Source organism: Paramisgurnus dabryanus, chromosome 24 (genome assembly GCF_030506205.2).
Source record: "Paramisgurnus dabryanus chromosome 24, PD_genome_1.1, whole genome shotgun sequence".
Classification (NCBI taxonomy): domain Eukaryota; kingdom Metazoa; phylum Chordata; class Actinopteri; order Cypriniformes; family Cobitidae; genus Paramisgurnus; species Paramisgurnus dabryanus.
In genome coordinates, this window is record NC_133360.1 from 3,874,987 (window position 1) to 3,892,612 (window position 17,626).

Consider the following 17,626-nt stretch of genomic DNA (forward strand, 5'->3'; position numbering starts at 1 on the left):
AAGTAAACTCTACACAGTCTTTAAACTCTGTTTTAATTTACTGTCAAAACTCGCTTATGTGTTATTATGTTGTGAATGTAGTTTACTTTTACTTAATATCAATGTCAATTTTTTTTGTTGAACAAGCAGAAGCGTCTCCACAAATCAGGGTTCTGGCTTGATGGGATACAGCAGACGCATCTCGCGAGATTTTGGGTTTACCTTTAGGGTTCGGGTGTATGATTAATTTGGATGAAACATCGGTTCTGGCTAGATGTAATACATTTACCACCTAAACCCAATAAAAATGTTGGTTTATGGTTAGGTTTGAAAGTAGGATTAGGATGAAAACAGAACTCATCCGGCGAGATTTTGGCCGCAGCGGTTTCCCTTCTAGCCACAACCGCGAATCGGCGTCATTTCATCATCGGGAGCACAACATCATGCAGCATGAATTCATTAGTCGAGGAAACTGAGGTAAAACTGAGGGAAATAAGCGATTATCTACTGAAATTAAAGTCAACCGAAGTCGATATTAATCCGACTATAAAGTAAGAACTATAAAATTAAATGTCTTTTTTTAATGTAACGTTATTTGTTCCTCAGTAGTAGATTATTGATCAGAGTTTCATCTTCCTCAGATGGAGGTTTCAGAGGTCAGATATCTTCATCAGTTTGTGTCCGTAGTCATTATCAAAGATCTCTTATAAAGGTGAGAGGTTTACGTTAAAACATTATTTTTTTTGGTCACTTCAGCTTTCACCTTTGACCTTTCCTCAAGTATCATCAGTTTAACTTTTTAACAAACACAACAGTTACAGGTCGATGTTTACAATAGAAGTCCATAAACATGTAAAAATGTATAATGTCAACACAAAATGGGGCAGTGGCTCAGTGGTTAATGTAAGGTTGTCTACAAACCGGAAGGTTGCGGTTCAATCCGGCTCCACCTGAGCAAGCGTCGAGGTGCTCAACGAGCTGGATGGCGCCTTGCAGTAAAAACTGCATTAAAATGCTTCAATAACATCTATTTTATAAGGGTAGTCAGCGGTGCCAATAATTTTTGAACAGGTGATTTTATGAAAAAACAATGTTTTTTTTATTCTTTTAAAATTCACTTAAAAGTTATATTTGTAATTATATTTATTATTTATTTTATGGCTTTTAACACATTTTAATCAAGAGTGTCAGTAATTGTGGACGGCGAATGCGATGTATGTAGGTGCTAGATGATATCAAATGCAAAACTGTTTAAATTCAGTTTCACACAATGCATACATGATGCAATGCAAATGTTTTAGCACTGATGTTACAACTCTCACCCTGCATGTGTGAGCTTTACAAAAGCAGTGCTAAAGCACAATTTAACTCTCACGTTTATAAGTCTAGTGTTTTTATTCAGGAAGATCGACATATTTGCTGTTAGTTGACTCCCTAATATTAGGATTAGGTGTGGGTTTTACATATAGGGATCAATCAGGTAGCAGCCGTCCTATGTATGAACCAATCAGGGAGGCAAAATTTTAGGGGCAGTAAAATTTCAGTACAACACTGCACGTAAAATATAGGATCTGGCTTAATAAAGCTAGTTCTGATCAGTTTTAAAACACCTTGATCAATGCTGATGACAGATCTTTTCAGAGTATCAGTGATAATCTCAAAGTATCATGATGCCAGAAATACTGCAGCATTCAGTACATCAATGCATTTTTTCTTCAACATTTTTTCATTTGTATTTGTCCCTGACATTGACAAAAACAGGACGTGGTCTTTTAAAAAAGGGTAAAAAAATGGCACATGTGGCTAAGATGTGAGACGAAGAGGTGTGAGGCCATGAAATAAAGAAGTCTCTTGCTAAGCCTGTAAAAAAACTTGACTAAAGTTAGTATTGTTTGCATGAGAAATACATTTATATTCATGCATTTAGCAAGTGACTTTTAAGATGTGCATTGTGTCAGTATGTACAGTATGTTTTCTGGGAAGCATGAACTTTTGGTTACTATTGTTAATGCAATGCTTTACCAACTGAGCTACAGGAACAGCATGATATAAATAATAATAATGATAGCAAGAGTCATAAATCTCATTATTTTACATTCACAGAGTAAGATTTCACAGTAATAACACTGTTTGATTAAAAACATATTATATTTGCTAACTGTTACATTGATGAATTCAATAATTAATTGTAAAGCTGTTTTGTGTAGCGTGCAAGACAGCAAAAGAAAGACACAATACTCACACAAACATGCACATGCTGTTAACACCTCTTACATATACACGTAGCTCCCCGTTTACACACCACAAACAGCCAATAGTCAAACACATATCTCATTTGCAACAACAGAACATAACCACATTTCTTTTCACACCATGTTTAACGTCAACAAAGAAATGAAGCATTCAGTAACAAACATAAAACATTTAACATACTTTGGGCCTCATTTATGACACGAGCGTACGACAGAAAACTGTGCGTATGGTCGTTTCTTGGCTCGTTAAGACTTGAAATTCATCAATATGGATTTGAGTGGTGGCTACATTCAAATCTCACGTCATGTTTCACATTATTTATGCAAGTTTTGAGTTAGCGTGAAGAATGTATGTTTAGCCGTTTGCTGTTTGAAAAGGAATAATGAGAAAAACCTAAAATAGTGTTTTCGTTTACTTTAACAACTTGCAAATGTGATTGTATGGGTGTGCGTGTGTGTGATTTTTATATATGTGTGTGTGTGTGTGTGTTAGATTGATAAATGAGGCCCAATGTATTTTAAAATGATATATTACAGTTGAGTTTTTCAGGATTTAACGTGACTTCTAAGTACACCACTTCAACGTCTTCTGGAGTTCTCTGTACACAACAGACAAACACAAACATTTAATAAAAATAACAAATATTAAGTTATTAAATCATTATTAAATCTATATACAAAGTAAGAATCTTATGCATACATTGACACGTTAAAGACAGTGTTGTAAATAATCTGATATCACTAATATGTTATTAATGTTATTATATTATTATGACTTCAGAGGTTAAATATAACGTGACTGCTGGTTGTTAGCATATCTCACTCTTGTGTGGTCAACCTCAGCATCTGAGCAACGATCATGAAGTGTCACGAAACAATTGTTTATGATCATACGGGTGTTGAGTGTAATGCATATGTTAGCTGAGACTTTCTCTTGACAAAAAGCACATGCGCTTAAATTTGTCTTTGTTTTTAGCTGTTTATCGAACCTTTACAGTTATTTTTATTATATTAAAGAATATTTGTAATGATTATGATTGACGAGTGTTGCTTTTTCAAATGCATGTTATAAACGACTCAAACTCAGTGATTTTAGATTAATAAGGACTTCCTACTGATCAATGAGCTGTAGTATATGAAAGATCTGTGCTTAATATCACCTTTGCTATTTAGAATCAATTTCAGATAGGTAGTGTGTATTGCAATGCATCTTCCCAGCCCTGCGACAAACACTGAGATACTGACGGTGTCATTATAGACGCTGTTGTCTGATGCACTTTCTTTGTCCTAAAACATTTCGAGGTCAGCTATTAAATGAATGAAGTGATTAAATGTTACTTTTATAATAAAACTGCATAAAATTCACAAAGGTTTTAATCAGAGACCACAGGCATAAAGAGGTACTTTACTCAATTCAGTGTATATGTAGTGCTCTGTTAAGTATTTTTGTAAACATGTTGTTTTATTGCGGTTTAAAGGTGGGGTGACTCTGGCGTTCATATGGTTTTATACTGTTGTCTGAGGTGTACCTATAATGTTTGTGCAGTTTTTACATATAGAAACATCAAAAGCAATAAGTAATGGCTATTTTGTACCCTGGTTTTGAGGCTGGCTCGAGAATCGCTGTGTTTTGATGCTATGATTTGATAACAGTTTTTTTGTAAACTAGCTTTCAATCCTGCGTCATTACATGTGGGAAATTGTTTTTAAAACTTTTGATGTGGAAAAATGGCCACCAGAGGGATAAACCCATATATGTTTGAGCCGTAAGATGTACTATGTGCAATGATACACATAATTGACAATGCGTATTGGTAAAGTAGCAAACAACAAATCTTCAAATGCGTCAGGCCTAGAAATTACCGTAAACAACACAGTAAGCGCACCAGAATATAAATCGCAGCTGGCTTGACCACAGAAACACTAATGCTCCAGCGTTAAAGCAACACTATGTCGTTTTTTTACCTTTAAATAATGTCTCTAAAATCATTTTAGTGATAGAACAACTTTTTACTGGACAAATTCTACTGTTGCTGCAACCTGAGCAGCCTCCTAGCTGCTACAAGCACACTCTGAAAGTGGCGGTGGAGGGTAGGAAACACAGCCCCGCCCCTCACCCTGCCTGCAGAAGAGTGTCTGATACCAGGCACTGTTGCGCTTTTCAACCACATGGGGGAGCTGTAAGTCATTTTTACATAAAAACTACATAGTGTTGCTTTAAACATCGTGGTCAGTCCTTATCACTAACCCTCTTGTCGGACACGGATTTTAGGCAATGATATAAACAATAAAGATTGATCTTACTTGTTTATGTGTTTGTCTTTTTTGGAAAGTTGTTTCTTTGTAAGTGATTTCCTCTTCACCGGTCTGAACTGTTTCAACAACACAGACACATTACAAACCAAAACTCTCATCTTGATCTGTTAACAAAGGGTATTGTTTAGTATCATTAGATTATTAACATTTACCCTGTTGCTGTGTGTTTCTGTGTTTCTTGCAGATGCAGAAGATCAGAACTAAAGCGACAATCATCAGACATCCAACAGCAACACAACAGATCACAACTATATGATCTAAGGTTAGACCTGTAATGAATAATAACAGACATTGTTGTAATCAGATCCTAAAACAGTGAATATCATTACACCAACTGAATCTGATGGACTGATCTGACATCAGCTCAGTAAATAACACCTGTTGTATCTGAACATGTCTGACAGAGATCAGTGATGTTGAGATGTTGAGTCTGATTACTGATGGGATTGTTCAGTACACAGCTGTAAGAATCATCCAGACACTCCAGATGAAGAGAGATGCTGCTGATGATGTTGAGATCAGACACACTGATGCTGGACAATAAACTGTTTCCTTTGTACCAGGACAGACTCACATCTCTCACATTCATCACTGAACACAATAATAAACAATTTGAGCCTGATGATGATGATGATGAGTTTTGTGTGGTGATGACAGGAATGGGCAGATGAGCTGAATAACATAAGAGTATAAACAAAAATAAGAATCAAAGCACATATTATAAGTACATATTAGTCAAGAGGTCTGATCTATTGAACAGGGTTTTTTTGTCATATGAATTCATGAATAAAATGGAATTAATTGTTTTAAGGTTGAGAAACAAATTTTAAAACAGTGTGAAAGAAATGAGATGCATAAAAGTATTTATATTCAATCCCAAACCTAAATAAATTAGTTTACATAGCTAAGATAATATTTGGTTCATATGTTACAAAAATACTTTTCTCACCATAAACAGTAACATTGAATCTGTATGAGAGGTCCCTGTTGCCTTTGATGGTTATATTATAAAGTCCAGTGTGTTGTGTTGTGATGTTTATGATGGTGAGATCTCCAGTCTGATTATTCCCCTGCAGTCTGTCTCTGAATCTCCCATCAAGAACATCAGCATTTATTGAGACTTTATTGGCTGCTTTGTTGATTTCAGCCATCAGAGTCTCTTCAGGTCCAAACCTCCAGTCTATCAGATCATCTGTCTGTAGTTCAGTAATATCAGTGTGTAGAGTAACAGAATCTCCCTCCATCACTGACACTGACTTCACTTCATCACCAAACACACCTGCACACACAAACACATTCACACACATTAAAGATCTTTAGTCAATTTAAGTTTGTCTTTTATTTATTTAATCTATTTATCCATTCCAGCTTCTATGGCTATATTCATGAGTGAGAGGCAATTTGACATGTCCAATTTATGTCTTTGGCCTGTGGGAGGAAACCGGAATAAACCCATGTTGACACCCGGAGAGAATGCTCAAACTCAAAGGCCACCCGACACAGCCAGGGCTTGAACTCGGGACCTTCTTGCTATGAGGTAACCGTGCTACCAAAGTTGATATTTCAAAGGTTAGAAAATTAGCAGTAGTAAACAATTACAAAATAAGATTTTACTAATTTTGTAACCTTTAATAAACAGCACGAAAAACGATGTCTTGGTTAAATGCATACATTTTATTTACTTACAAACAATACTGTACATATAACTTTTGATGAGAAATTGATTTAACAAATATTAATTTTCTCTATCAATAAAATCTATACAAAAAATCACATTGTATTAAACCAGACAGAACAAGTGCAGATCTGCTGAGTAACATATTATTATTCTGGATTAACTGCTCCTAAATAGGATATGAAAATATGTTTATAACTCACCCATCAGACAGCAGAAACACAAAGAGAGAAAAACAAACATGAGAAACATTTTCTTCATTGATGGCCTGTTGCACGAAGCTAACTGAACAAACTCAGAGTTGCAGAGAAAGTTTTAAGTTGACAAAACCCGACAAATCCAACCCAGGTTAATTCAGGGTATCTGAATCTGTCTCATGATGCTAGTTATCAACCTTCACTCAAAACTCTGGTTTAAACCCTGAATTTATGATTATTCATAATGTGCGTCCACATGATAGGCTGATGTTTTCAGTGAACAGCCAATGGCGTTCCACACATGGGGGTTACTGTTTCCTCATGATAAAGTAGGTGTGTGTATTTCTCCTTTGAAGAAAGTAATATGTGCTATTATGGGTAGTTTATTATAAGCGTATGCACACTACAGAAGGAACAAGTTTGCTTTAAAGTAAGCTAATTAAAGTTTTACAGTACATTTTCATAATTTCACAATGAGAATAAAACCGACTGAAAACTCATAACCAACATATTTCATGTTAATAAATAAAACATTAAATATTAACTGAGCAGCTTGTTTTTGTAGGAAGTGGACACCTATATGCCATAGGGCTGTCAAAATGGCTGAACAAGTACATTCGAAATTCGTCCTTGAAAAATAATAAAATTCGAATTTTATTCGAATTGTAAAGACCTACTTTATCTTGGAGAAAATACTCCTAAAAGCCCACAAGTGGGCGCAGCACAAAGCCCCAATAATATAATCATGCACAGCATATTTTTGTTAAAACGAATGTTATAAACACTACTAATGAAATCAAAATTAACCAGTATAGTTGTGCACCTGTAAATGTACAAAACGAATGCCATACATAGACAATGCATATTAATATAGGGCATTTTATATAAGTAGATAAATTAACGTGTTTCTAATAAAGTATGAAAACGAATTAATCTTTATTTAAGCCAAAATAAGTGGGAAAGATCATTAGTCATTTAAATTTTGTCAAGCTTAAACGCTATTCACAACAACTTATATTATATTTTGTGTGTTCCTTGGTTGAAAATGTGTAGAAATATATGCGAGTAATAAAGTACAGAACAGAAATGTTTAACTTACGCGCAGAGTGAAGCCGTTAATAAAGCAGACTCTCCGTAATTAACATAAAGGACGGGCTGAAACAGTCGAGTTGGCAGATGATCATCATGTTTATATTTCACGCAGATAATGTTGATGAAAAACTTGCATATTATCAAATGTCCAGGTGAAAGTCAAGTTTCCAGTCAGTTAAAATAAAGCCACCGCGGCGTTACATTGCAACTCTCTCATATGCGTTGTGGACTCTGTAGATGCACATATGGTTTTAATGTTGCTAAACAAGCAGCTGTATTATGGCACTTTCGTGTTGATCAGTTATTTTAAACTTTAAAACTGCATTTAGAAGCAGACGACAATAATTCATCTCAGTTAGTTTCACTTTGCGGTTGAATTCCAGTTGATGCTCCAAAAACCAAAGCAGCATCACAGCCCTTTTAATATGTCCGACTCGTAATCCCCAATGTCTTTTCTTGCTATTTTTCAAATGAATAACGCTGGCTTGCTCCGCATAGTTGGCTGAGCCGCTAACGCTCTGTATAACAATCCACGTCAGTTACGTCATCGTCACGTTGCGTGAGCTTCCTGACACAGGTAAAATTCGAATGCAAAGTTTTAAGTTCGAATATGCATATTTTTTTTACTTTCGACGAATATTCGAAATTCGAATTAAAATTTGACAGCCCTAATATGCCACCAGGCAGGCCCTAGGTGGTGATATAAAACTTCCGCTTCCTAGAACAAATTTTCTGAAACGCACATCACTTTATCGAGCAATATCTATTTGGAATCGACTTTCTGTCTCATCACGCAGAATTCAGAACAAATACAAATTTAAGAGGACAGTAACCAAGGAATTGCTGCAAATGATCTAGTGCCAGCTGGAAATTGTCATGTTCTTTCAAATGCTTTCTTTTTTTCTTTTTTTCCCCTGAACGTTGGTGCAATGTTTGAATTATTTTGATTGTAATTTGTGTTGTTATTGCTTTGTGTAATTTTATGTTGTGAATAATTTTAAAGAGGACCCCAGGAAGATTAGCTGCCATTAAATGGGCCGCTAATGGGGATCCCAATAAAACAATACAAAAATTAACTAAAATAAATGCGTAAAAATAATACAGTACAGGATTAATGAACACTCAAAAAAAATCCGTAAAAAAACGGACAAAGTACTGTGTAAATCTGAAGGAATTTTCCGTATTTATGTTTTACAGGCGTTTATCTGTTTTTTTTAATAACATGTTGCATTATGGGTGCAACAACTCCTGCTGCAATCTTTCACTTTTGCCTCTCTATCACCATCTCTGTTTGAAACCTAAAATTACAGCTTGCTTGCAGAGTTCTTTTCTAACATGGATGATGTTTAACTTCTAAACAAATGCTGTCAGAACAAGATACAAGTGTTCAACTATTCCAGCATCGACACATGTGATTTTGTAGACAAATCTTCTTTCTGACGTGACGTGTAAGTCAAATGGATATTTACCACAACATTTATCAAATTAAATCTACAGTTTATGTTTGTTTTAGATTCACTTGAAGTCACCACTATGGTGATTAGTGTTCCCTTTAGTTAGGCTTTTGTCCCTTGACCTTCAGAACTGACTCTGCTCTTTTAACATTGCAATAATGTTTTTGCTTGTAGCAATCACAACTTGTTTGTTGCTTGAGTAAGGGAAAATGTCTATTATGTCATCTGAGCTTGGTTTTTCATGTTATGCTGCCTAGCATTTAAATATGAAGTGATAAAATAAGAATGAAGAACTCAAATGTGTGAGAGTGAAACGCTATGCTGATCTAATAAGACACTGTATTGAATAAGATTGAGGTAAGGTATCAGTTGTGTATTTTGCTTCACAGAGACATCAACATTTTGGATACAAATCTCAACAATGGTGAGAGTAAATGGTAAGAAAGAGTTTTCTACAATCCTGGTACCCAGCATGCATTGCGGCATAAAGCTTTGTTGTTGATTGTCACCATTGTTGCGTTTCATAGGCAGATTGAAGTGTCCCTAAAGCCTACGGACAATGGTCTGTAAATCTATGGAAAGTGTTCTATAATCTACAGAATGTTCAGTTTTTGAATAAACGGAAATGTCTGTGAAATAACGGAAAACGTACCGGTAATTTTCTGCCTGGACATTATCCGTTTTTTTACGGATTATTTTTTTAGAGTGAAGTCAAGATATGGAATATTTAAAAATCATTACATTTTTATTAAATTATATCAAATTAAAAATTATTATAATTTAAAAAGACTTCATATTCCTTTTTTTTTTTTTTAAATACTTGAATCATATGTAACCCAAAACAAAAAAGTTGTCTGGCAGATTTAAATGAAATGCATTAATTTTTAAACAATATTTAAAATGATGAGGAATTTTAGTGTAGTCTTTATTGTCCTTGTGTGTATTGGTCAAGTAAAATGATTATGCCTACTATTACAGTTGAGTTTTTCAGGATTTAACGTGAAACTTCTAAGTACACCACTTCAACGTCTTCTGGAGTTCTCTGTACACAACAGACAAACACAAACATTTAATAAAAATAACAAATATTAAGTTATTAAATCATTATTAAATCTATAAAGTAAGAATCTTATGCATACATTGACACGTTAAAGACAGTGTTGTAAATAATCTGATATCACTAATATGTTATTAATGTTATTATATTATTATGACTTCAGAGGTTAAATATAACGTGACTGCTGGTTGTTAGCATATCTCACTCTTGTGTGGTCAACCTCAGCATCTGTGCAACAATCATGAAGTGTCACGAAACAAGTGTTTATGATCATACGGGTATTGAGTGTAATGCATATGTTAGCTGAGACTTTCTCTTGACAAAAAGCACATGCGCTTAAATTTGTCTTTGTTTTTAGTTGTTTGTTGAGTTATAAAGCAGTTTCAACTGAAATAAATACATAAACATGTAAATATGCAAAAAACTCTTAATGTATTAAATAAAACTCTGGCAAAGAGTGATCAATTTCATATGTTGCTATTTTTGTTTAATTTAGTTTGATGGGTCTGGGTCAGTCCTCTTATGTCTAGGTTTTAAGTAATATAACATGAAATAATAATGACAGCAACAAACTAGGGCTTGGATGATAAATTGTGTGATTATCTTGCTATGCAAATTCAATATGTGCCTTAAAAAAGTACCATTACACATGCAGCTCCAGGAAATACCTATAAGCATATTTGTATTTCTGTTTATCGAACCTTTACAGTTATTTTTATTATATTAAAGAATATTTGTAATGATTATGATTGATGAGTGTTGCTTTTTCAAATGCATGTTATAAACGACTAAAACTCAGTGATTTTAGATTAATAAGGACTTCCTACTGATCAATGAGCTGTAGTATATGAAAGATCTGTGCTTAATATCACCTTTGCTATTTAGAATCAATTTCAGATAGGTAGTGTGTATTGCAATGCATCTTCCCAGCCCTGCTACAAACACTGAGATACTGACGGTGTCATTATAGACGCTGTTGTCTGATGCACTTTCTTTGTCCTAAAACATTTCGAGGTCAGCTATTAAATGAATGAAGTGATTAAATGTTACTTTTATAATAAAACTGCATAAAATTCACAAAGGTTTTAATCAGAGACCACAGGCATAAAGAGGTACTTTACTCAATTCAGTGTATATGTAGTGCTCTGTTAAGTATTTTTGTAAACATGTTGTTTTATTGCGGTTTAAAGGTGGGGTGACTCTGGCGTTCATATGGTTTTATACTGTTGTCTGAGGTGTACCTATAATGTTTGTGCGGTTTTTACATATAGAAACATCAAAAGCAATAAGTAATGGCTATTTTGTACCCTGGTTTTGAGGCTGGCTCGAGAATCTCTGTGTTTTGATGCTATGATTTGATAACAGTTTTTTTTGTAAACTAGCTTTCAATCCTGCGTCATTACATGTGGGAAATTGTTTTTAAAACTTCTGATGTGGAAAAATGGCCACCAGAGGGATAAACCCATATATGTTTGAGCCGTAAAATGTACTATGTGCAAGACATGATACACATAATTGACAATGCGTATTGGTAAAGTAGCAAACAACAAATCTTCAAATGTGGCGGGCCTAGAAATTACCGTAAACAACACAGTAAGCGCACCAGAATCTAAATCGCAGCTGGCTTGACCACAGAAACACTAATGCTCCAGCGTTAAAGCAACACTATGTAGTTTTTTACCTTTAAATAATGTCTCTAAAATCATTTTAGTGATAGAACAACTTTTTACTGGACAAATTCTACTGCTGCTGCAACCTGAGCAGCCTCCTAGCTGCTACAAGCACACTCTGAAAGTGGCGGTGGAGGGTAGGAAACACAGCCCCGCCCCTCCCCCTGCCTGCAGAAGAGTGTCTGATACCAGGCACTGTTGCGCTTTTCAACCACATGGGGGAGCTGTAAGTCATTTTTACATAAAAACTACATAGTGTTGCTTTAAAGCTCCACTGTGTAAGATCTACTCCCATCTAGCGGTGAAAGTCTATATGACAAGCAACTGATTATTACTTTCTAGCCCTCCCCATTCGGAACGCGTTTTAACTCGTACGGTGGCCCGGCCGTGTCATGCCGAGGTTAACATGGCTTCCAGTAGCTACAAAGCAAAAGCAATGAGAAAAAATGAACAATTTGCAATGTCCTTTGCCTGTGATCCATCAAAGCACACAGATTTATGTTTAACATGAAAAAAGTCTGATTGTCATGATATGTCCGCTTAAAATCACATACAAAAAGCAACCATGACGGGTTTAAATGGACGCGAACTAATATTATGTCAAAGTACAATGCTTATGTTTTAAGTAAACGTTACATGTCCGTGTATATGTAAGAGCTTTCTCTCAGATTGGTGAAAAAAGATCGCGCAACTTTCACTTTATCAGAGTATTATGTCAGACATTATGTCAGAGTACAATGCTTATGTTTTAAGTAAACGTTACATGTCCGTGTATATGTAAGAGCTTTCTCTCATTTTGGTGAAAAAAGATCGCGCAACATTCACACGCTTGTAAAATGAAACGAAAGACGCGCAGATCAGACGCTTTTATCAATGAAAGGCTAAAAATAGCGCTGTCACCGTGTGTTTGTGCTAGAGGTCAGAAAAGATGAAAAACATTTATCTCAGTACCTCAGATTACATAAATGGGCGGATAGATGGCGTGTGTCTGTTGAACACATTAAACCACATGCATGTTTACACTAACAAGCGTTATGCATAATCATGCTAAAGTTAGCCAAGGAACTATACAACTTCAAGTTTACAACATGGACTGTATAGATGTAAACGAATATGCTGAATTACCTGTGGAGAATATAGAAAGTGCAACTTCTCAGTGTCCCTTGAGCCCATCTTGGAAAACTAACTCCAATAGTGACTTTGGTCTTGATGTTTTTCCTGTCACGTTGTCGTTTAAAATCCCCATTTCGCATCCTTGGCGATTTGTTTTAATGTCCTCGAGAATATGTCTTCAACAGGCTTTCAAATCAAAGCATTAGATCGCAGGTTCATCACGGTGTGCGGTTGTTGTAAAATCCGAAGGATTCAAGCTACGCAGGTCACAGGCTGGATACGTCATCAAGCCTGGTTTATTTAAATTAACTGAGCATTACATTCGCAAGTCATACGCATATTACATCAATTTACAATTAACTAAGAATAATTGTCAGCTTTATAATTGTTAATATTCTGAAATAAGACTGTATTGATGACGTATACCGCCTACACATGCAACCTCTGGAGGCTTCAGCTATCGGGCAGCGTGAGTGTAGAGTGAAAGCGCGAAAGGCGGTATTTGAATTTCAGGAATGTCCCTCGTCAGCGAATGTATTTCAAAGATGGAGGCACAACATGGATTCAGCCAGAGAGCGCTTCGACGGTATGCATTTTAAATAGCAGATTCTACACTTACGAGAATACTTTCATTAGTGGGTGGGAAGTAATTACACATGAATGAGCACATACTTTTAAAAGAAAACATGGGTTTTTGTTAAGAATTAACTCAATAAAGTACACAGTAGAGCTTTAAACATCGTGGTCAGTCCTTATCACTAACCCTCTTGTCGGACACGGATTTTAGGCAATGATATAAACAATAAAGATTGATCTTACTTGTTTATGTGTTTGTCTTTTTTGGAAAGTTGTTTCTTTGTAAGTGATTTCCTCTTCACCGGTCTGAACTGTTTCAACAACACAGACACATTACAAACCAAAACTCTCATCTTGATCTGTTAACAAAGGGTATTGTTAAGTATCATTAGATTATTAACATTTACCCTGTTGATGTGTGTTTCTGTGTTTCCTGTAGATGCAGAAGATCAGAACTAAAGCGACAATCATCAGACATCCAACAGCAACACAACAGATCACAACTATATGATCTAAGGTTAGACCTGTAATGAATAATAACAGACATTGTTGTAACTGAATCAGATCCTAAAACAGTGAATATCATTACACCAACTGAATCTGTTGGACTGCTCAGTAAATCAGCACTAGTAATTACACCTGTTGTATCTGAACATGGCTGACAGAGATGAGTGATGTTGAGATGTTGAGTTTGATTACTGATGGGATTGTTGACCACACAGCTGTAAGAATCATTCAGACACTCCAGATGAAGAGAGATGCTGATGTTGAGATCAGACACACTGATGCTGGACAATAAACTGTTTCCTTTGTACCAGGACAGACTCACATCTCTCACATTCAACACTGAACACAATAATAAACAATTTGAGCCTGATGATGATGATGATGAGTTTTGTGTGGTGATGACAGGAATGGGCAGATGAGCTGAATAACATAAGAGTATAAACAAAAATAAGAATCAAAGCACATATTATAAGTACATATTAGTCAAGAGGTCTGATCTATTGAACAGGGTTTTTTTGTCATATGAATTCATGAATAAAATGGAATTAATTGTTTTAAGGTTGAGAAACAAATTTTAAAACAGTGTGAAAGAAATGAGATGCATAAAAGTATTTATATTCAATCCCAAACCTAAATAAATTAGTTTACATAGCTAAGATAATATTTGGTTCATATGTTACAAAAATACTTTTCTCACCATAAACAGTAACATTGAATCTGTATGAGAGGTCCCTGTTGCCTTTGATGGTTAAATTATAAAGTCCAGTGTGTTGTGTTGTGATGTTTGTGATGGTGAGATCTCCAGTCTGATTATTCACCTGCAGTCTGTCTCTGAATCTCCCATCAAGAACATCAGCATTTATTGAGACTGTATGGGCTTCTTTGTTGATTTGAGCTATACGAATCTCATTAGGTCCAAACCTCCACACTATCTGCTGCTCTGTCTGTAGTTCAGTAATATCAGTATATAGAGTAAGAGAATCTCCCTCCATCACTGACACCGACTTCACTTCATCGCCAAACACACCTGAAACACACAAACACATTCACACACATTAAAGATCTTTAGTCAATTTAAGTTTGTCTTTTATTTATTTAATCTATTTATCCATTCCAGCTTCTATGGCTATATTCATGAGTGAGGGGCAATTTGAAATGTCCAATTGATGTCTTTGGCCTGTGGGAGGAAACCGGAATAAACCCATGTTGACACCCGGAGAGAATGCAAACTCAAAGGCCACCCGACCCAGCCAGGGCTTGAACTCGGGACCTTCTTGCTATGAGGTAACCGTGCTACCAAAGTTGATATTTCAAAGGTTAGAAAATTAGCAGTAGTAAACAATTACAAAATAAGATTTTACTAATTTTGTAACCTTTAATAAACAGCACTAAAAACGATGTCTTAGTTAAATGCATACATTTTATTTACTTACAAACAATACTGTACATATAACTTTTGATGAGAAATTGATTTAACAAATATTAATTTTCTCTATCAATAAAATCTATACAAAAAATCACATTGTATTAAACCAGACAGAACAAGTGCAGATCTACTGAGTAACATATTATTATACTGGATTAACTGCTCCTAAATAGGATATGAAAATATGTTTATAACTCACCCATCAGACAGCAGAAACACAAAGAGAGATAAACAAACATGACAAACATTTTCTTCATAGATGGCCTGTTGCACGAAGCAAGCTGAACAAACTCAGAGTTGCAGAGAAAGTTTTAAATTGACAAAACCCGACAAATCCAACCCAGGTTAATTCAGGGTATCTGAATCTGTCTCATGATGCTAGTTATCAACCTTCTCTCAAAACTCTGGTTTAAACCCTGAATTTATGATTATTCATAATGTGCGTCCACATGATAGGCTGATGTTTTCAGTGAACAGCCAATGGCGTTCCACACATGGAGAGGGGGGAGGGTTTACTGGTTCCTCATGAAAAAGTAGGTGTGCGTATTTCTCCTTTGAAGAAAGTTATATGTGCTAATATGGGTAGTTTATTATAAGCATATGCACACTACAGAAGGAACAAGTTTGCTTTAAATTAAGCTAATTAAAGTTTTACAGTACATTTTCATAATTTCACAATGAGAATAAAACCGACTGAAAACTCATAACCAACATATTTCATGTAAATAAAATAAAACGTTCAATATTAACTAAAATAAATGTGTAAAAATAATACAGTACAGGATTAATGAAGTCAAGATATGGAATATTTAAAAATCATTACATTTTTATTAAATTATATCAAATTAAAAATTATTATAATTTAAAAAGACTTCATATTCCTTTTTTTTTTTTTAAATACTTGAATCATATGTAACCCAAAACAAAAAAGTTGGCTGGCAGATTTAAATAAAATGCATACATTTTTAAACAATATTTAAAATTTTGAGGAATTTTAGTGTTGTCTTTATTGTCCTTGTGTGCATTGGTAAAGTAAAATGATTATATCTAATCTCAGTCTTAGACATCATGTCCACCATAGGCTGAACGTCTGATTCATACAGTTCACTTTTCTGAAAACAATACAGCGGATTTTGAAGTTGTCCTCTGATTGGTTGATTTATACAGGATTTCTGGGAGATGCACATGCTGCCCAGAAGCAACACAAAGCTATCTGATTGAAGAAGAAAACTTTCATGTTTACATTGGTAAATAGGCTTCATCAAAATCGGATAAACACTGCAGTTTTAAATGTATGCAGTGAATCTTAACGTATTTGCTATACAGATGTTCGTGAATGATGGCTGCACCGGCCTGTTATTGTGGTGACATCTTAAAGCCGTGTCAGTCATATGGCCTGTTGGGCGGTCCATGGCCATTCAGAGCTTCCATGGGAGACTAGATTATGCCTTTCCTGCGGCAGTGCCTTTCTTGCTAATTCTAATGGGTTAACTATTCCATGTGTCAGACTTACGTCATTTATATTCATAGCTGATTGGCCAAGTTTGGATTTGCGATCTCTTACCCAGAATAAAACTTGCTCCAGAGCGTGTTAGTCATATAGTGAAGTTACTTTGCTGATGAAAAGCGCTTTAAACCCATCCACTTTCATAAGCCTGAAACACAGAGTTTGCTTAAACTAAACCCAAACTTACCTGGGTAACCACTGAAATCCAGCTTTGTTCAACTGGCGTGAGTTGTTGTTTTGTCTTCTACAGTGAATGAAATGAACACAAGCTCTCACTTACTCTTCGTATGCTTCATAACACCTATGTGTTTTTTTCTCACTGATGTTTCCATTGAACTTGTGTGACATCATCACATGTTGTGTTTATATCAAACCTCACAGACTGTTGTATGGACTCTATTATACATGTGTGTGAAGAGCACAGGATTACCTTACATAATGTAGAGTAATTTTTATCTCACATCAATAAATATAATTACAAAGCAAACAGTCACATTGTTTTGTCCTAGTTGTATGTTTTAAAGGTGCAGTGTGTACATTTTAGCGGCATCTAGTGGTGAGGTCACGAATTGCAACCAATGGCTTAGTCCACTGCTCACCCCTCGCTTTTGAAACACATAGAGAAGCTACGGCAGCCGCCACCAGACAAACATGTCATCGTTGGAGACAACTTAGTAAAAAAGTTTGTCCGTTAAGGGCTTCTGTAGAAAAATGGCGGCACAAAATGGTGACTTCCTGTAAGGGGACCCTCGGTGTATGTAGATAAAAAGGTCTTGTTCTAAGGTAATAAACACATACCGGTTCA

At 35.4% G+C, this 17,626-nt stretch overlaps 3 protein-coding genes and 1 long non-coding RNA gene across 5 annotated transcripts in view; 1 reads left to right on the forward strand and 3 right to left on the reverse strand.

Annotated features, from left to right (window-relative positions):
• LOC135721197 (uncharacterized) overlaps window positions 1-13,898 on the forward strand; it is a 72,640-nt gene extending 58,742 nt beyond the window's left edge. The window contains exons 10-12 of one of the 2 annotated variants that reach the window (XM_065243384.2): window positions 4,732-4,809; window positions 5,916-6,084; window positions 13,821-13,898. In XM_065243384.2, the coding sequence (XP_065099456.1) occupies window positions 4,732-4,751 (20 nt within the window). In that variant the 3' untranslated portion in view covers window positions 4,752-4,809; window positions 5,916-6,084; window positions 13,821-13,898. Of the gene's footprint in view, window positions 1-4,731; window positions 4,810-5,008; window positions 5,056-5,915; window positions 6,085-13,820 lie in introns of those variants that run through there. The other variant, XM_073813572.1, reaches the window with a different exon arrangement.
• Window positions 1,868-13,846, reverse strand: LOC135721212 (uncharacterized). The gene is made up of 2 exons (XR_012336003.1): window positions 13,789-13,846; window positions 1,868-2,830 (listed from the first exon to the last, which is right to left on the reverse strand). It is a non-coding gene; the product is annotated as an uncharacterized lncRNA (long non-coding RNA).
• On the reverse strand, window positions 4,912-5,897 carry LOC135721281 (SLAM family member 9-like). Its single transcript, XM_065243474.2, has 2 exons — window positions 5,497-5,897; window positions 4,912-5,219 (listed from the first exon to the last, which is right to left on the reverse strand). The coding sequence occupies exons 1-2, from the start codon at window positions 5,852-5,854 to the stop codon at window positions 4,912-4,914; spliced, it is 666 nt and encodes a 221-aa protein (XP_065099546.2). The 5' UTR covers window positions 5,855-5,897.
• A 1-nt stretch (window position 13,899) lies between the features above and the next one.
• On the reverse strand, window positions 13,900-14,921 carry LOC135748097 (SLAM family member 9-like). Its single transcript, XM_073813636.1, has 3 exons — window positions 14,586-14,921; window positions 14,019-14,308; window positions 13,900-13,905 (listed from the first exon to the last, which is right to left on the reverse strand). The coding sequence occupies exons 1-3, from the start codon at window positions 14,878-14,880 to the stop codon at window positions 13,900-13,902; spliced, it is 591 nt and encodes a 196-aa protein (XP_073669737.1). The 5' UTR covers window positions 14,881-14,921.
• Window positions 14,922-17,626: the final 2,705 nt, after the last annotated feature.